Here is a 20,213-nt window from a genome sequence, read left to right as displayed (position 1 = left end):
TTGACATACATGTGACCACTGGCATGGATATACACACACAGACAACTCCTAGTAAACTAAAGTTGTCATGTTTCCCACACATCTGGCCGATAGTGTGCATATGCACACATACAGAACTCCTAGGAAGCCAGAATTGCCATGTTTCTCACCCATCTGGCCACTGGAGCTGGTACACACACACACACACGCCAGAGTTGTCATGAAAATAAGGTGTCGTGTACATCTGGCCTCTGGAGACAGAAGGAAGGGAAAGCACCAGCGCCTAGAGTCAAGAGGACAGGGTTGTACGGTAGCCTCGAATTGAAAGAGAACGCAGGGATTCCCAGCGGGAGACCACGGATCAGGAGCAATTTACTCACTGGAAGAACCAATGAAATTCAAGGTGGTAATGCTGTAGCTGCAGCCCCTGGCGCTGGCCGTTAGGGGGCAGCAGAGGACGCCCACGCGCTCCCCGGCCAAGCTCCCGTCGGCCTCCTCCCTCCCTCCCGAGTCCGCTCCTCCCGCCCCCTCCCCCATTACGTCTCTCTAGGTTGCCGACCCGGCGGCGGGGCGGGGCCGCGGGACGCCGTGTTCCCACAATGCTCCGGGGCGGTGCCGCCGCCGCCGCTGCCGCCGGTACCGCCGCCGCTGTCGCCGCCTCCGCTGCCACTAGTGGGAGAAGATGGCGGAGGGAGGAGCGGCGGATCTGGACACCCAGCAGTCCGACATCGCTACGCTGCTCAAAACCTCGCTTCGGAAAGGGGACACCTGGTGAGGGGGACGGGGCGGGGCGGGGACCGAGGCGCCCGCGGCTGCTTGGGGGAGGGGTGAGGACGCCGGAGGGGAACCGGGCGGGAAGCGCTGGGGCCGGTGTCTTTGCTGAGTGACAGGTGCGGAACTTACGGGTCCTACCGGGACCGCGGAGGACCGGGGACGGGGAGAGGGGACCGGCAGGGAGAGGTTAGAGGTTGGGTGGGAGGTGAGAGGTCGCAGTCGTCCCGCCCTCCCGAGCCGCTCCCAGCCTCAGGCCCTCATCCGGTGAAGACCCTGCGGAGGGAGGGGAAGGGGCGTGGGTGGACAGGTCCCATCCGGCCCGGATCCCAAGCTTCTCCTCCTTTCTTTTCGTCGTTTCCTCCCCCGCCCTCCTCCGCTTGCACCGACCGCCAAGTTTGCTCGAATCCTTCCGGGCCGCACAGGTGGCCGCGGCCAGGCAAGGAGACCCGAGGGTCCCGGTCCCTGTCAGGGCAGGATCTCGGAGTCGGGAGCCCTTACAGCCACCGAGGAGGCCCCACGTGGTCTCGAGCTTCCCCGGGAGCTTGTCATGCAGCAGCAGCTGGAGCGGGTGGTGTTTCACTTGGAAGTTTAGCCCTTGCCTCCCTGACTGGAGGGTGGGGTGGCAGGAGAGCCCCGCAAAAATCATCATAATCACCGTAACTATCCCGCTACGGGGTATGTCTAAAGTACTGAGGGACCTACCCACGGCAGGCCAGCAGTTCTCTCCATCTCGGGAAGGAGAATCTTTTCAGACTCCCAAGCAAGCAGTAAGCATTTATTAAGCACCTGCTGTATTTGAGGCTCTGTGCTAAGTCAAGTAACACTTTCCTTTAGTATTCCTAAATAAGGTAAAAGTATCTGAAGGGCTATAGGCAAGAAAGCCGTCATTTATTCAGTCAGTAATCATAACTGGCAAGATAACTTAACTTGCCGCCTAGTATGTGCTAAATACTTTACAATTGTTATCACATTTGTTCATTGCAACAACCCTTGGAGGGAGATCTATTGTCATTCTCAAACCCCATTTTGCAGGTGAGGAAACTCGAGTTCACACCGGTTAAATAACTTGTTCTGGGGCATACTGTTAAGAAGTGCTAGAGGTCGAATTTGAACTCGGGTTTTGCTGAGCTATTGAGATACCTAAATAAACGTTAAACACTGTTTGTCAGGCACTATGCTAAGTGCTTTACATTTGGTCTTCACAACAACCCTGGGAGGGAGGTATTATCCCCATTTTATAGATGAGATCCTGACCAAAGATAACCCGGGTTACACAGCTAAAAAGTGTTGGGTGGTCCAATTTGAACTTGGGTGGTGCCCACTACTATCCACTGCACCATTTAGGTACCTAAATAAACATTAATCACCAGTGGTGTGCCAGAAACTGCCAACCACTTTTAGCAGAAAAGATGACCTAAATTCATGATGTTGGAGAACATAAACTTACTTTCTGATTAATTTTAAGAAAATTAGGTATTACTTAAAGTCGGATTCTTATCTTTCTTCATTCTTGTATTTAGATTCTCAGTGCTTAGTGTATAGTAAGTGCTTTTAAAATGCTTGTTGCCTACCTTCTTGAAGTTATCTATTTTGTAGGGCTGAGTTATGTACATGTACAGTGAGTGATAACTTGTTTTCATCACTTGATGTATGTGTTTTTAGTTTCTACTTAGTAGCTTCTGCTCTAAGTGTTTAGCAGTGTGACTGGCACATAGTATAGGTGCCTAATAAATGTTTATTGACTGATCCTGTGCTATTAATGAGGAAAGTGCTTTCAACCCTGAAAGAACACTTCAGTAATCTGTATAGTTTATATTCATAAATAAAGTTTGCTTTGGGGAAATTGAGTATATCTCAATTTCTCAACTTTTACTTTGGCACCTGGTTCTTTCAGGATATGGTGAGTAATTGTCCTTCTAGGTGTATAAGAGAAGATGCATTGCCTTATAATGAAAATGTATGCTTTGAAATAGAAATTAGTGCATTATGGTTTAAAATTTTATCTGTACCTTTTTAGTAATGTCATTGAATGATAAAGTCTAGTACAGGCCAAAGATCAGCCTAGCTAAAGCTCAGACTCCTCCAGATTGACCAAGAGTGATGTTTTTTTTTTTTTTTGTTTGTTTGTTTTTTTGCTACAGCAACTCATGAAGTCATTTTTTGAACTTGTAGTTGCAGTTTTTGATTGATAAAGGGAACATCATTCTACACTGATAAAATTGCAGAGCCTTAAAGAAGTCCATAACACTATAGTAGGAACAGTATACTTATTGCCGTGCATGTGCCCGTTTTCATTTAAGGGATACTGTTTTTAAGTTTTTATTTTATGATAAGTTTGCTAAGAACATTTTCCCCTTACATATATGAAAGTTTTGATAGGCTTTTAAAAGAACAGGAATTTTAGAGATCATTTGGTCTGACTCCTGAGGCCAAGATGTGATGTTAGTAGTAAATTTGATCATATTATAATTGAATTGCACTATTTTTTTTTTTTTACTTTTAATTAAAGAAAAGCAAATAGGTGCTGAAGATATGTGTATTTTGTGGTAAATAAACTATAAAATGTAGTTTGGCAGAGAAAATTTTTGCTCAAATACAGTTTGACAAGTTTTTTTAATGGTAATGAAATACTGTTGATCAGTTTTTGATGTTGAGTTGAACTGTTAACTAGTTCTTTGCTTGTAAAGTGATACTATTATTCATTTAACTTAATTCAGATCTTGCCTCAGAATCTAGCTGTTCACCCTGAGTCATTTTAATTTCTTCTAGCCTTAGTTTCCTCTTCTGTAAAATGGAAATAGTAATAGCACCTGGCTCACAGAATTTTTTTGAGAATCAAATGAGATAACATACATCACTTTGCAACTTTAAAGTGCTATGTAGATTGGTAACTGTTATTATTAACCTCTGGATAAGGTTTTCTGTACATGGAAAGTTTGTAGACATCTAAAAGGCTCATTTGCAAATGGACTGGTGCTTTGAAAAGATCCATAACTCAAACAACTTATCATTGGAAAAAGTAGTGGAACTTTGGGGGAAACCAGTTAGAAATGTAGATTTACATAAATTTATTAATTAAAATTTCCTTTTGAAAATTTTTTGCTTAATTTTTTCAATGAACAAAAATCTTATTTTTTAATCCTGCGAACCTCCCCCCATTGAAAAGAAAAAGAAAGCTCTTGCAACAAATACGTAACAAAGCAAAATGTTCCCACAGTGGCCCATATCCAGAGACTATGGGCACCCTAAGTCCACCACTTCATTATCAGGAGATGAGTAGCATTATGTTTCATCATGGGTCTTCTGAATAGTGGTTGGGCATTGCATTGATCAATATTTTTAAGTCTTATTTTTATTATAATTGTTTCTGCAGTGTTACTGTTACTATATAAATTATTTTCCTGATTCTGCTCACTTTACTATATTAGTTCATACAAATCTTCCAAGGTTTCTCTGAAACCATTTCATTATTCTTTATAGCACAATAGTTTTCTGTTTATTTGCATACTATAATTAATTCACCCCTTCCCCAGTGAATATAGGTACTCCCTTAATTTCTAATTTCTTGCCACCACAAAAAGTGGTCTTTTGTATCTTATTTGAGACTTTATCCCTTGTTTATTCATGAACTCTTCCCCTAAATGTAAATCTAAGAGGTAAATTTGTCCTTTCTCCTCTTGATTTTTTTTATGTCACCTTCTCTGGGTATATATATATATATATATGTATATGTATATACATATATATATATATATACACCAAGATATGATATGTGTGTGATATATGCACATATACATAGTTATATCTCAATATAGTTGTGGCAATATTTAGCTGTAGTTATCACTACATTGCTAGATAACAAGGGGAAAGAGGAAAGAGGGACAGAGAGATCTATATAGATAGATATATCTTGAGGTGTTCTATTCCTACACCTTGATTGTTTTCTGTTTCCGTTTTTTTTTAGAATGAATTCTTAGTCTAGTGGCTGGTTTCTTTGAGTTTATCAAACATGAGGCATTGTGGTTATTTTTGTATGTTGTATACCTAATCTATTCCATCCTTCTTTACAATTTACTTCAAATGTTTTCAAAGGTATACTCATATATATGGAATAATAATGTGAATTCCATTTACGTGACATTTTAAAGTTCTTAATATGTATAGGGCCTTCTGCCAGGCGCTGAGAATCTAAAGGTGAAAAATACCATCCACAAGGAACTTATTGTCAAATATTGGCAGGAAGAAGAAAAAGGGGCACACATCTATCTAAATTTAAGTATAATGCAAGTTAAAATATAGTCAAAATAAAGAAAACAATTTATTTCCAAAGCTAGACTGTAAGTTCTTTATGTGCAGACACTCAATTTATACTCCTTTTGGGTGATTTATACTCCTTTCTCTATATCTAATAGAGGGTTAGGAACACAATATATACTAGGTAAGCATTAGAAAAATAGTATGTTGTTTGATAAGTATAGATACTTTGGAAAAACTGGTGCTTGAATTGAAAAATTAACTTTACAATTAATGATAGTTACCTTTATGAAGGTAAATTATGTCTCAGAAAGTATTCTATTTTTTAAGGAAGGGAAATGAAAGGGTTGCAGGGAATGAGTAGCATTGGAAGTTTTTGGTTTTTAACATAATTTCTGAGGACATTTTCCTCATATATTTGAAAGAGAGAAGGTAGAGGTAATTAATAAAACAGTAATAAAGCTTTCCTTTTTAGAATAAGGTATTTCCTTGGACTTTACTTTAGAAAGAGAGGATTCAGAAAACAATGAAGATAGTTAAACGTTTGGAATATAGGCTCTATGAAGAAAGGCTTTGGGGGCAGCTAAGTGGCTCAGTGGATTGAGAAGCAGGCCTGGAAACATGAAGATCCTGGCTTTAAATGTGACCTCAGCCATTTCCTAGCTTTATGACCCTGGGCAAGTCATTTTAACCCTTTTTGCCTAGTTCTTACCTCTCCTCTGCCTTGGAACCAATACTTAATATTGATTTTAAGACAGAAGGTAAGGGTTATAAAAAAGAGAGAGAAAGAAAGGCTTAAGGAACTAGAATTATGTAGCTTGCTAAAGTTGCAAGATAACTTAGTTTTTAGACATACCAAGATGACCATATTCTTCTAATTATATTTAATATGAAGAACTTATTGAAAGAGGACAGGCTGGGGTACATGCACTAAATTAATTGTGAAAAGATGTTAAAGAATCCCCTCAACAGGGCATAACTTAAAATAGAAACACTCATCTTAGGGTGATTTTTCTGCTTTATTAAAACAGAGTTAAACTTTAAAGTTACTTCCTGTTCTTTCTGCTTATTTAGTATTTTATTTTTTGATAATATTTTAAATATTTATACTTAGCATTTTACTGCACATATATGTTACAGTGTGTCATGTAGCTAGACTTCCAAATAAAATAAACAAGGATAATTTTGTTATCTCTAAAAAATATTTTAAAGTTAATTTTGGGGAATGATTTTAATTTGCTTGGCATAATGAATAGTTTTTGATTAAAAGTATATCACATTTCTTAATCTAAGAAAATTTCATATTGGATCAGTTTTTAAAGGTATGTATTTTATTATGAACTTAAATATCAATAAATGGAAGCACTTCAATATGCAAAGAGTTTTTCTATGAAATTTTGAACTTCTCATATATAATTTTTAAAAATACATTATTTTTACAAAGGTAGTACCAAAATAGTCCAATTCTTTCTGAATTTCTTTCTCCATTCTTCTGTCCATTTAAAAAATAAACTTTATCACTATCTTTCATTCTTAAGCCTATATTTACTACTTCTCTAGAGAGCTCTCCCTTCTACTAAAGTATAAAGGAAAGAAAGGAAAAACATTTCAGAAAAATAAATGTCTGTAGTATCCCACAACCATACTCCTACACTTTTACAAAACTGTGGGGTTCATCAGTCGGATTTTCTTCCTTTCTATTATTATCAGGACCCACCAGTTCAAATCCAAGGATAAAAGGCTCTCCTTAGTCCAGTCCACTCTTCAGACTCTGCTGATCAAGCAATTTTTCTGGAGTACCAGTCTAATATATGTCATGTCATTTCCTCCCTACTCAATACACCCCCAGCAGCTTCCTGTTGGCTCCTGTATAAAATATATGCTTGCCTATTTAAATTGTAAAGCCCTTTACCTGGTCCTGCCTGCTTTTCCTGCCTCCTGGTCATTTCCTTCCCTTTGTCATTCTGTAACATTTTCAAACTGTTCCTTACTCTGGGCATTCCAGTCTCTGCTTTTGCATTGGCCATCCCTCATTCCTGGAATGCTCTCCTTCCTCTCCCCCACTTCATAGAATTCCCTTTCTTTGAGAAGCAGTTTAAGCACCACTTTCCAAATCAAGAGTTCCTAATCTGGACTTTATGAACAGCCTCTTTAAAATAGTTGATAACTTTATTTCATTATAATTTGTTTCCTTTGAAATCTTAGGTATTTTATTTTATCCCTTTAAAAATATTTGGGGAAAGAATCCCTACGCTTCATCAGATTGACTGCCAGAGGTAGTCCTTTCCTAATCCCCCCCAATTTCTTAGCCCCTCCCAGACTGCCTAGTATTTCACTACTTTGTATTTACTATCTTTACATTTAATCTGTATATAGTTTTATGTATATGTTTCTCTTTTAGAATGCAAACTTCTTGAAGTGAGAAAAGATTATTTAATTTTGTCTGTCATATGTGTTGGTTGGTGTTTAATAAATGCTTGTTGATTAATAGAAACTTTTCAAGTAAAATAATCAACACATCAGCTCTATAAAATGTGTATATTTCATTCTTTACCTTTGCCCTCAAGAGTTTTTAGAATTCAGGCATTGATTTCAGTTGTTTCCATTTAACTTTCATTATAATCCCATTCTTTTTTCTGTGAATCCTGATGCATACACAGTAATTTTAAAATATGTGGTTAGGTAATATTGCACCTATATTTTGTTTGTCGATAGAAAGATGGGTGGATGGATGGATAGATGTTTACTATTTTCAGTCATTACCATTTCTGTGTAATATTTAAAATCAGGTATTTATCCCCACAGCATAGACCAAAAGAATAGTCCAGCATAAGGCATACAATTTTTTTTAAATGCTTTCCTTCCATCTTAGAATCAATACTATGTGTTGGGTTCCAAGGCAGGAGAGCAGGAAGGGCTAGGTAATGGAGTTTAAGTCACTTGCCCAGGGTTACACAGCTAGGAAGTGTCTTGAGGTCAAATCTGAACCCAAAATCTAGGCTTGCCTCTCAATCCACTGACACCTAGCTGCTCCTGGGTATATACTAATAAGCCAATTTTTTTCAAGCTATAAGTGGGAAAACAAAGTCATTTATGGTGCTATTTGTAATGCTGACATGCTAAATTATAGAAATTATAGAAATACAAATAACTTTTTAGCAAAGTTTTACAAAGTATTTTTAGTCATTAGAAAGCTCATATAAAATACAAATTAATGTTTTTATTTGACAAAAACCCAGTTTATCATAGTCTTATAAATTTGCTTATCTTACTTGATAGTATCATATAAGTTGCCAGGTCAATTCGACTCATGAGACTTAATTTTTTAAATTATAACATTTCCCTTAAATCAGCCCCAAAGATGTGGGGGCATAGTTTGCCCATCGCTGCCTTAAACTATTAAAGTATTGTTACATAGAGAAAGCAACATTAGTGGATAGTGAGTGAACAGGACCGGGATGGAGGGTGATCCTGCCTCTCTGACCATGGGTAGCAATGTGACTTTGGGGCAAGTCATTTAATTTCCCAGCATTTAAGGCAACTGTTGAGATTAGCAAGTTACTTAGCAGGTGTTGCTCTGATGTAAGGAATTCCTTCACTTGGTGTTTTTTGTTTTTTGTTTTTGTTTTTTTTATAGTAATGAAATCATAGCCCTAGGTGCCCCACACTCTCAACCTCCTCTCTTAAAAAAAAAAACAGTTTGTTACATGTATATCTTGCCTTAGGTTTCATGAACATTTTTAGTGATAGACTTAATAGAACTTTTAGAGTTAATCTGAACATTCCTTTTAATTTTATATTTTAAGATATATGCAGTGTGTTGTGGTAGACTGAACCCTGACCTTGGAATTAGGAGAAACTTGAATTTGAAGTGTCCTGTCTTAGTCTCTTAATAGTTATGTGACCCTAGGCAAGCCACCAAATTTCTGAAAGCCTCAGTTTTCCTCATTCATAAGATAGGAATAATAATTACTAAGTTCTGAGCTCACAGTGTTCTCATAAGAATCAGTCATTAAACATTTATTAAACACCTACTCTATGCCAGGCACTGTGATAAGCAGTGAGGATTCACACACACCCCAAAAAAAGAGCAAAAGGACATGACTTTCACACCTGAAAACACTATATAACTATTAAGTGTTCTTTAAATGGAATGTTCCTATTCAAATCAAGTATGTAGAGAGCTAGATATTTTAAATAGCCTATTTTACCTTTAGCTACAGAATGATTCCACTTTGTCCCACTTGTCTTCTGTGACTATTCAATTTTTTTTATCTTAGAGTAAGAAAAAGCTGACTTAATTTGCATTTTTTTTGCCTCTGGTAATCAAAACATTCAATGATGCTATGGTGTGCATGCTAATTAGATGTTTGGATGTTGGGAGAAATTATCACTTGATAAAAAAATAACATTCATTATGCTATTATGATGGAGGAAGTTGGAATATTTGCTTTTAAGATTTTCATTTTAGTTACTTATCAATAATTTGGATTATTTCTTTTAACAACCATTACTCATTTAAATAGTTGTGTAGAAATTAAATATTGAGGCAGGATAATAAAAACACATACTATAATTTATAATCAGTCCAAATGCCTTACCAATAATAGGGAAATGATAGTAAACTACGGAAAACATTCTTCTTTTAGAATATGAATCTACAAAAATAGCCCCCAAATTTTTAAATTCTAGTTTTGTAATATAATCTTTCTTATTCCATGTTTTTAGCAAAAATAATTTTCATCATAAATTTTTGGAATCTGGGAAAGTAATACATTGGAGGGATACCAGCTTTTGGTACTTTCTCATCCTGGAAGTGTTTAAATTCTGCTTCTCTGGCTCACTTCACAACATTGGTTCTCATTTCTCCTCATTATCAACTGCACCTCCAGGATTGCAATTCGGTTTATTTGTCTCATTTTATTTATCTTAGTTTATTTACCCAGTGAAGTAATCCAGGCAGGTATTATCCTGAGATGTAGAGAATTTAAGTTTCAAGGTCATATGCCTAATATTAAATTCATCTATGCCAGCATACCAAATTAGGTCTGTTAGAGATGCAAAAAGAAATAAAACATAGAGCTTTTTTGAGATTTAGAACCTAAGATTAGATCCTAAATCTTCTATTCAGTGTATTTTTCCCATTCCTCCATGTTAACTCTTTGTTCCCCCATATTGATATTGCCAATAAATCCTACTTTTTTCCCTTTTTTATATCATTTGAATATATATTCTCTTTATAATCTATTTTTGCTTCCTTTACACTCTTACTTAGTTCTTAACAGTATGTTAAATGATCCTTTGTCTCCTCCTGTCCCTTCAGTCCATCCTTACACATAACTGCTGAGATAAACTATCAGTGACAAAACTAGCTAAATTTTCTATTCAAATATTCTGACCTATTGTAAGGCGTCTAGTCCTTTGAAAGGTATTCTTGAGAGAAACCGTAGCAAAAGTCTGCTCTGTAAATAACCTCAGTACTGTATGCAGACTTCTCCCCCCCAAAAAAGAACAGCTATGGTGGGAGATGAGAAAAATATTATTCTTTGGTTGGAGTGGATCACCCAGTGTTATTGTTTCTAGAAGTAGGGCACTCAAACAAGAAGTTTTTTGGGGGAAAGAAAACATCTTCTGTCACAAGAAAGAGAACTGAGATATTATTGCCTGAGCAGAAAGCTTCATACTTGACTTTTCCAACAAAAGAGTATGTTGATGTACCTTTAACTGTGGAACTGGAGAAAGGACCTTGGAAAGTCATTTTTAAAACACTTAGCTTCAACTAATTGCCATATACTTGTTGAATACTGGGGAGAATTACAAAGTAAATAAGTCTTGATCTCTAACTTCAAAGAGCTTGCTGTCAATTTTCGGAGAGATAAGACAGGTACACATACTTAAAATATGGTTAAAATAAGAAAAGTTTAGACTCTGAAAGTTTAGACTCACTCTTGGTTCCAGAAAGGACCATTGTGTGGAAATTGATGAGGGGCATATTAGAAAACTTACTAACTAAAGTTGTCTAAAAATGGAATTGATTTGGGGATTGTTAAGATTAAAAATAATAAAGACTGATAAAATTATAGAAATTAGTAGTTTAATTAAAGCCATGTCCATGCTGGTAAAATCATTAGACCACGCGCCGGTAAGAATTCAAATTGCCTCTGCCATTTTTACCTTCCCATGCCTGCTAGCTCAGAGAGAGAGCTTCCTTTCGGATTCTCCTCCCATTTAAACTGTCCTATGCATGGAGACGCAGGCGTCCCCACGCCCAAAGAACTGGAACCAGAAACCCGTTGGACCACGGGAAACGTAGTTTGATAGTTCCCACGTGTCCATAGAAAATATATATATATACTTTTAAATGGCATCTCCCAAATTCCAATTAACATTTCCCCCTGAGGTCCGGCAAAAAAAAAGTTGGTCTTTTTTCTTTGCTGGACCTGTAAACATAGACAACTTCTAAAATTTTAGGAATTTGGGGAATACGAGAAATAGATGAACAAGTGGATAAAATTAGCTGCATTGACAAAAAACCAATTTGGGGGCAGTCCCCTATTGGCATAACATGTACAATTAAAACAATACATTCAATTCAATTTCAACTCCCCATAATTCAATTAACTGCACCCCAAGGTTCAAATTTTGGTCTTCATGGTACAGTGAAGGCTTTTCAGGCATCTTTATGGTGTCTTCACCAAACAGGTTCGTAGTCTGGATTCTGGGGAGATGGCAAGATTCTTATCCTGAAATTATTCTCAAAAGAATTTAAACTTTACATTATAGATTATAAAACATACATTTCCTTCTAAGAATTATACATTAAATCTAAGATTTTATTGTATTTTATTATATCCAAGATTTAATTTTTTATTTTGTTTGAGAAAAATTCTCAGGGAAAGAAACTTGCTGATTCCTTAATCCAGAGAATGAACTGTTTGCAGAGAGATGCCTGAAGAACCTACATTAATCAAGAGATCCATAATGAACTTTGGGTTGCAGTTGATTGAACTGATGGGGTTTGTTGCATAGAGCGATCCAGAATGAACTTTGGGTATTAATGAATGGACTGATGGGTTTTGAACAGCTACTTTAATTGTACATGTTATGCCAATAGGGGACTGCCCCCAATTAGTTTCTTGTCAATGCGTTTAGCAAAACATTGGTTTTGCTTTCTCTCTTTTCCATTTCCCCCTTATCTCTAACTATTGTAGTTAGAAGACCTTTGTGGTATAAGATGTTTGTGTAAAATGATCACTTGGGGTGACTAGGCACCCAAAATGATCATGGGGTGGGGTTGTGTAAATGGAATTAGCTCTAGTCCATTCCTAGTTAAACTCGTACTTAACCTAGGCATAGAAATGATGTCACCCTCACCTTCCTTAGTGGGAGGGGAGACAGTTACCCACACGTGACAATAAATAACAAATCAAGAACAAGGGACTGCCCTTTGGGCAGTCCAAATCAATATAGAGACTGCCATTTGTCCGCTTGAATTAGAGGTGGACCCACGGGAAGTGTGAGGAAAGACACTATCTCTTTAAGTATGTTGGTTACTTCCTGTGGAGGCAGTTCCCGCTCTGAACATGGTGCTGACAGATCTCGGAGGAGACCTCAGGCAGCTTCTACTCTGAATGGTCACGTGGGTAAGTTAGGCTGACTTCCTTGGCCTACCTAGGCCGCTTCCAAACTCTGCCTTAAGCAGGCACTAGCCTATCTGGTTGCTAGGCCTTGAGGCTTGCGGCTTCATTTATTTAGCCTTTTAACCTTCTCTCTAGTCCAGGCCTCTGCAGGCCTGGACTAGCCTCTCTCTTTCTCTTTATTCCTATACTTTTACCTTCCTGATTGTAAATAAAGTGCCTTAACCTGATGCTGACTTAGGTCTGATTTAATTATGGAATCAACCTGAATTGTTGATTCCTGGCGGCCACACTTTAAATACATATCTATAAAATAACTAAATTTCCCTCTTACAGGATGGAGTGGAGAATTTCCTGTTATTGGAAGTTTTCAGTTGATCTAAGGCCAGATTGCCACTGTTTGGATATGTTGTAAATAAAAGTCATACCTGGGGTAAAGATTGTACTAGAAGATGGCTGAGGTCCCTTCCAGTGCTCCTTTAGAATTCAGTAGTGTGGTGTGAGAGCAGATGGGAGGGAATCATCTAGACTAGAATTATACATCATTTTGCATGTAGATTCCTTCCAGTAGAATGTAAGCTTCTTCAGTGTAAAGATTATTCTTTTGCCTTTGTATCTCCATTGCCTACACAGGGTTCTTGTATATAACAAAGCACTTAATTAGATAATTGCTGAGTTGAAATATTGAATTGCATATGAGATTTAGAGAGGTGAATTGATATGTACAGGCATCTACAGAAAGGTATTGAGAGAGGATTATTTCCTTGCTGTCCTGACTTTGTTTCATTTTTTTAACCCCTTACCTTCCACCTTGGAATCAATACTGTGTATTGGTTCTAAGGCATAAGAGTGGCAAGGGCTAGGCAATGGGGGTTAAGTGACTTGACCAGGATCACACAACTAAGAAGTGTCTGAAGCTATATTTGAACCCAAGAACCTCTGGTCTATAGGCCTGGTTTTCCATCCACTGAACCACTTAGCTGCCCTCTCGTTCCATACTTTTTGAACTACACTGCCCTACACTTCAGAGATGACTCTCTCATACTAAGGAACAAAAATTTATCAGAAACCAACATAGGAAGAAAAGAATGGTTTATATTAATGAAGTAAAAATATCCCACAGGTCTGTGGTATCTATCTCTATGGGTACCAGTTTTAAGTACAAACTCAAAGATACCAAATAGAAGTAGTTGAGTAAGAAGAAACTAATTTAATTGAATTAGAATACCAATTCAGAAATGGAATAGATTATGAATAATAATAGTGATAAAATAAATTTCATTCAGAATTTTCAACCATTCATAATGGAATAAATGAAAATTCGACTAAAACCATATCTTAAGAGGAACATTAACAAGCTAAAATGATCCAGAAGAGGATGACAAGAATAGTTAGAGGATTCAAAGGAATCCAGGAATGTTTAACTTGAAAAAGAGAAGAGTTAAAGGATATGTGATGGGCACCTTCTAATATCCATGGGTTTGTATCGCTGGTTTATAACAACTTTCCCATATAACACATTGTGGTTGTGTTTTAACTCATTAATGTACTTAACATTATAATAATATGTATTGTAGCTATCTTTGGTGTGTCTCTAGAAGGGCAGGAAATAAGTCTAATATCTATCTCCCTAGCCCTTAGTACTTAATAAAGGTTTTGCATTGTATTCTGATTGTTATGTAGAATGAGAATAAATTAGAGGAAATTAAAGGAAGGCAACATTTGGCCCAATATGAAGAACTTCGTAATAATTAAAGCTCTCCAGACCAGGAATGGATTGCCTCCGTTTGATGGTGAATTCACTTGAAATGATAAGAAGACTCCTGTCTATTGGAGGCATCTACTTCCTTTCTTTTCACTCCACTTAACTCTCTTAATCTGGCTTCCTGTCTTATTTAATGGAAACTGCCCCCTCCAAAGTTAATGAACAGTCACTTAATTAACATGTTTAATAGCCTGTCCTCCATCCTTAAGATCTTCCTGAACTCTGCTATGTTTGATACCAACATCCTCTTCTTTACTCTTCCCACTTCCTGAGTCTTCATTCTCCAGCTTAACTGGGTCTTATCCAGCACTGACCTCTTAGCTATTCTCTATTTTCATCTTCAGCTGTCTATTGGACCATAGAACAAGATAACCTGTAGACACTTTTAATATGTCCAGAAAGGAACACAAGTCCTCAATCCCCATCCCTCATTCTTCTCCTTGTTTTTGCAAACAATTTATGTAATAGTGGGATTAAGGTTTATTTGAATGATTGATAGAATTAATTTGTAAATCCATCTGGCCCTATGGTTTTTTACTTTGGTAATTTCTTTAAGGTTTGTTCAACTTTTCTGACATTTTGTTATTTTGTTTTCAGTTTCTTTTTTCTTTCATTCTGTGTATTTTATATTTTTGTAAATTTTAAATTACTAGATTTGTTGTCATTTGGCTTTCTTTTCTGTTTTTTAAAAATTTACTAATTTATGCTCTTTTGTGAGATTTTTATTTTCATTTCATCATTGTTTTCTTTATATAAAGAGACTTGAACCTGTGATGTCATTGGTATGGGGAACTCCCACTTGAGGAAACTCCTTTTATCAATGCAGTTTGGTACCTTTTCTATGCTTTGTAGTCTTAGAGCTGTCAAGAGCATCCATTCATTATATAATTAAAGGAAAAAAGCAAAACTTAAAAAATGAAATTATTGTGTACTCTGAGCTGATACTATAACACCAATGACCCCATTGTTTTGAAAGCACAAAGGCTGTTTTTTGTTTTCCTGAAAATCTTTGATCTGCATCATTTTTCTTTGAAAATTGTCATTCTCTAGATTAGAAACAAGTAAATATTATGCAAATTTTGCTTTTTAGGCTGTTTAATTTTAGTTCTGAGAAGATATTAATGTTTAGAAATGTTTCTGCATCAAATATTTACAAATAGATTGTAGTAGAAAAAAATTTTGCTCTTGGAAGTTAACTAGATCATAGTTCAATCTGTACTCAGAAATTTGCTAATTGTATGGCTATGGGCAAGTTATTTAATCTCTCAGCGCCTCAGTTTCTTTATTTATAAAATTGTTTACTACTTATATACGAGCCTTATAGAGTTGTTGGGAGGATTAAATAAGCTAATATATGAAGAGTACTTTATAAACCTGAAAGCTCTATATTAATGTTAATTATTATAATTATTTTCATAAATGAAAAATTTTGTATAGTCTACAATAATAATAAGTGGTGTGATCTTACTAACCTTTTTTGTTGTAATGAACATATGCTGGAACTTTATGCTTTGAGTACTAAAAGGAGGTAGTCTCATGTTTGCTAAAATACTACTGCTATAGAAATCATGCCATAAAAATATTAGAAGCACATTAAGTACCTTTCAGAGCTATGGCTAATTGTGAGAATAATTAGTAAAACAAGGAGGGATATGAATGATCCTGAAAAATGCCATCGATTTTTGACTACACAACATTAAAAGTTTTTTCCGAGAACAAAATTAATGCAACTCTAGTATAAGAAGAGATGCAGTCAGTTAAGAAAAAAAATCTTTGCATCAAATAACTAAATGCCTAATATCTGAGGTAGAGCTATCACAAAGTTTTAAATTAAACCAAGAACTATTCTCCAAAAAAATGAACCAAAAAATTCTTAAAAGAATCGCATACTATTAAAAACAATGTAAAATATTTCCCCCAACCACTAAGAAGAGAAATACAGATTAAAGAAACTCAGAATTTAATCTTACAACCAAATAATGGATATAATAATAGAATTTTATTTTTTTTTATTAACATGGTCTATTATGTTTGTAGTTTTCTTAACCATGAACCAGCCATGTATTCCTGGTCTAATTCCAACCTGATTATAACATATAATATTGTTAATGTTTTTTTGTGAACATTTTGGCAACATTTTATTCAGTATTTTTGTATTTGGAATATTGGCTTATAGTTGAATATTTTGATTCTCCCTGGTTTTAGGTATCAAGAATGTATCTATATACATAGAAGTAAGTATTGTATAGTCAAAAGAAGTGTTTTGATAGAATCTTTTTTTCTGTTTTTACAATTTATGTAATATTGGATTAATTGTTCTTTGAATGTTTGATAGAATTTGCTTGTGAATCTATTTGATCCTAGATCTCTATCTACCTCCTGGGTTTAAAAAGGGTGTTTTAATGTCTGGATTTATTTTTCTGAGATTGAGTTATTTCATTTTTCTATATCTTATTCTGTTTATTTGAGATATTTTATATTTTTGGTAAATATTCATCCAGTTCATTTAAACCATTCATTTTATTGAGATCTACTTGGGCAAAATAATTCCTAATAATTTCTTTCATTTCCTCTCCATTGTTATTATGGGCTCTCCTTTTTTTTTTTTTGATATTGGCAGTTTGGCTTTTGACTCCTTTTTTTGTTTTGATCAGATAGATTAACAACTTATCTATTTTATTAATTAAAATAAACTGCTCCTAGCTTTATTAATTCAGTGAGTTTTTGTTTTCAGTTTTCCTTCTCTCTTTGATATTTTTTGTTTTAAATTTTTTCTCTTTGATTTTTTAACAATTTTTTGTTTTGTTAACTTTATTTGTAGCTTTTTTCATATTTTAAAAATTGTGTATCAAATTAGTTGGGTTTTTTTAATTGAAAGAAATATTGAGGTGTAAATTTTGCCCAAAGAACTACTTTGTTAGCATTCCAAAATCTTTGCACTGTTATTTCATGGTTGCCACTTTCTTTAATGGTATTATTGATTTTTTTATGATTGTTCTTTAACCAATAAATCTTTAGTTAAAAGTCTCCATTTGTTTGAATCCTTTCTTAAAATGTTCCTTATTATAATTCTAATTTTATAATATTAAAATAAGTGTTCAACATGACTACTTTTCGACATTTGCTCATTATGTTTTTATGATCTAGCCAATAACCAGTTTTTGTCAAGATGCCATGCAGAGCTTAGAAATGTATATATTTCTTTCTATTCCCATTTATTAATGGAGAGAGCTATCCTGTTCTAAGCTTTTCTAAAATTCTAGTCAGGGCCATAACTAGTTAATTTTTCTTTTTAAGATTTGTCTGTGTCCGCAGCAGACATTGCCATCTGTATTTCCCTGTCATTCATTGTTATTAAAAGGCATGACATCTGAGTACTGGAAGGAAAAGTTAAATGAATGGCAGGGAGAAATAGAAAGCAAAATTATAACAGTTGGGAACTTTTCAGTGTTCCCTTTCTGACCTAGTTAAATCTCATGAAAAAGATAAACAGTTGTGCATAAGCAATGTTATTTCATGATGGTGCCTTGAAGGATAGTTTTCTTTCCTAGTTTTTAAGCATATTTATTTTTATTTTTGTTTGAGATCATGATTGCTGCTGTAGTGGGTTATTTTTTTCTTAAATTGGTTTAAGATATAATAAGTTCTCCATATCTTTTTTAACTCTACGAATCTTTACATTTCTGATGTGTTTTTTGGAAGAGAGAATATGATCTACACTTGTCTTATGGTCTTGAAGTTCCTACATACCTGCCATTTCTTCTCTTACCTTCGCCTAGTCTTTATTACTGGGCCTTGTTTTCCCCTTTTAATCCCTCTTTACAATAAATCCCCCTTTATAATCTACCATGAAAATTTGAAGCATATTTGGCTTGTATCTACTTTTTCTTGCACATTCCAATTATGAAAGAGAGTAAATTCTTTCCCCCTTTTTCCTCATTTTATGTCCTATATTTATGTTTCAAGATTTATGTCCATCTCTGGTCTTTTGATTTGGCATGCTTAAAGGTTCTCTGTCCTAAGGGGCAGCTATGTAGCTCAGTGGATAGCGAGCTAGACCTGGAGATGGAAGGTCCCAGGTTCACATCTGATCTCAGACACTTCCTAGCTGTGTGACCCTGGGCAAGTCAGTTAATTCCAGTTGCCTAGTCCTTACTGCCCTTCTGACTTGGAACAGATACATAAGTATTGATTCAAAGATAGATGGTAATGGGTGTTTTTTTAAAGGCCTTTGTTCTAATAAAGGTTCTTTTTGTTTCTCTGTAGGAGTATATCAATGTTGCAGGAAAATATGCTATGTAAGCTTTTTCTTTTTCCCTTTTGGATTATCATATTCAAAGTTGTTTTTTCTCCTTTGTTGTAGTTTCAGCTTAGTCTTGTATAATCCTGACTGTGGTTCTCAGTACTTGTACACTTTTTTGTTGTTGTTGCTTATAGTACTTCTTTTCTGACCTGCAGTCTGAATGTTTTTGATGTGGGGTTCTTTCAGGAGGTGATTGGTGTATACTTTTTTTTTTTTGCTTATTGCCCTTTGTTTCTAATTGATCTGGGCAATTTCATGAATGATTTACTAAACTCATGTGCCAGGCATGGGGCTAATCACCGGGGGTACAGATACAAACAAGCAGAACAAGACCCTGCATTTGAAGAATTTATATTTTAATGGGGAAAGCAACACATAAAAGAGGCATAGCCAAGAAGGGTTTGTACCTAGATTATACCATGGAGATGTTTGGGAAGTAGCTTGCAGAACTGAAAATGGAGTAAGATGTTAAAATCTGGAGTCATGGGGAGGAGATCTTCAGTTCTGAATGGACGTGGAAACTATAGGGTTACATGTAAATGCCTGGAGAAATGGTACAGTGGGCCTGAGATGGGATAAGCGAAGGTACTTTCTTGAAATGTGGTGTCTAGGTTTTTTGTTTGGTCAGAGTTTCCAAGAAGTTAAAATGGCCTGTAGTCCAATATGACCCTCCATCTATTTTTGTATTGCTGAAGATTTTTACATCTTTAAATAAGGTTTTAAAATATCAAAACAAAGCTTAGTTCAGCCCCCCCCCAAAAAAAAGAGGCAGATTGGATGTAGCCCTTGACTAGTTTTCTGACCCCTAAATTAGAACATTGGCAGTTTTCAGACAACCCGATCATCTGAACTTGCAGTTGGCTTCCTTCTCCCAGGGCGTGCATTTTGTACAATCCTGTTGGATAGGAAAGCATATTGGTTTTCATTTTTACGTTTTACTGATCATTATTCAATTTGGTGACTTCAGATCTTTACTGTAGTTTGTTGCTGAACTGAGTTCTTCCCCAGAAATGTATTATTTACTTTTGCTAAACCTTCCCTCTATTCCCCCTTTTATTACTATAAGTAGTGCTCTGGGGAGAGTATTTGGTGGAGGGGAAGGATTTGATTATAAAAAGCTGATATAAAATCATAAGGTATTCCAAAACTCAAATGGATCTGTGATATCACTGATTTAGAAGTTCCCTCCAAAGATATAGGTCTATATGTATATCTACCTAATCTGTGCTTCTTGTGTCTTATTTCTTCCCATAAATTTGATATTCCACCCAATGGTCTGGAGGCCTTTACTTTCTCCAGGAAATAGAGGGTAATAGCAGTGCACCATTGCTGTCCACCTGTAGTCTCTCCATCTAATCTCATTATAAGCCCTGTTCTTCTCTTCCCTACCCTTCCCTTCCTTTCATGACATCTTTTACTCCTGCCTTTCTTTGAGGTGTTTCATTGGTTATAGATACACTTTGCTTACACTCAACAAGTGTCTTCCTGTTGCTCTTTTATT

At 35.9% G+C, this 20,213-nt stretch overlaps 1 protein-coding gene across 4 annotated transcripts in view; it reads left to right on the top strand.

Moving 5' to 3' along the window:
- The first annotated feature begins 661 nt into the window (after positions 1-661).
- Positions 662-20,213, top strand: part of USP15 (ubiquitin specific peptidase 15) — a 152,189-nt gene continuing 132,637 nt past the window's right edge. For all 4 annotated transcript variants that reach the window (XM_044678074.1, XM_044678072.1, XM_044678077.1 and 1 more), the window contains exon 1: positions 662-750. In XM_044678074.1, coding sequence (XP_044534009.1) covers positions 662-750 — 89 coding nt within the window. The remainder of the gene's footprint in view (positions 751-20,213) is intronic.

The sequence above is a fragment of the Gracilinanus agilis genome, chromosome 5 (assembly GCF_016433145.1).
Source record: "Gracilinanus agilis isolate LMUSP501 chromosome 5, AgileGrace, whole genome shotgun sequence".
In the NCBI taxonomy this organism is placed as follows: Eukaryota; Metazoa; Chordata; class Mammalia; order Didelphimorphia; family Didelphidae; genus Gracilinanus; species Gracilinanus agilis.
This window is presented reverse-complemented; position numbering and strand designations above follow the sequence as displayed.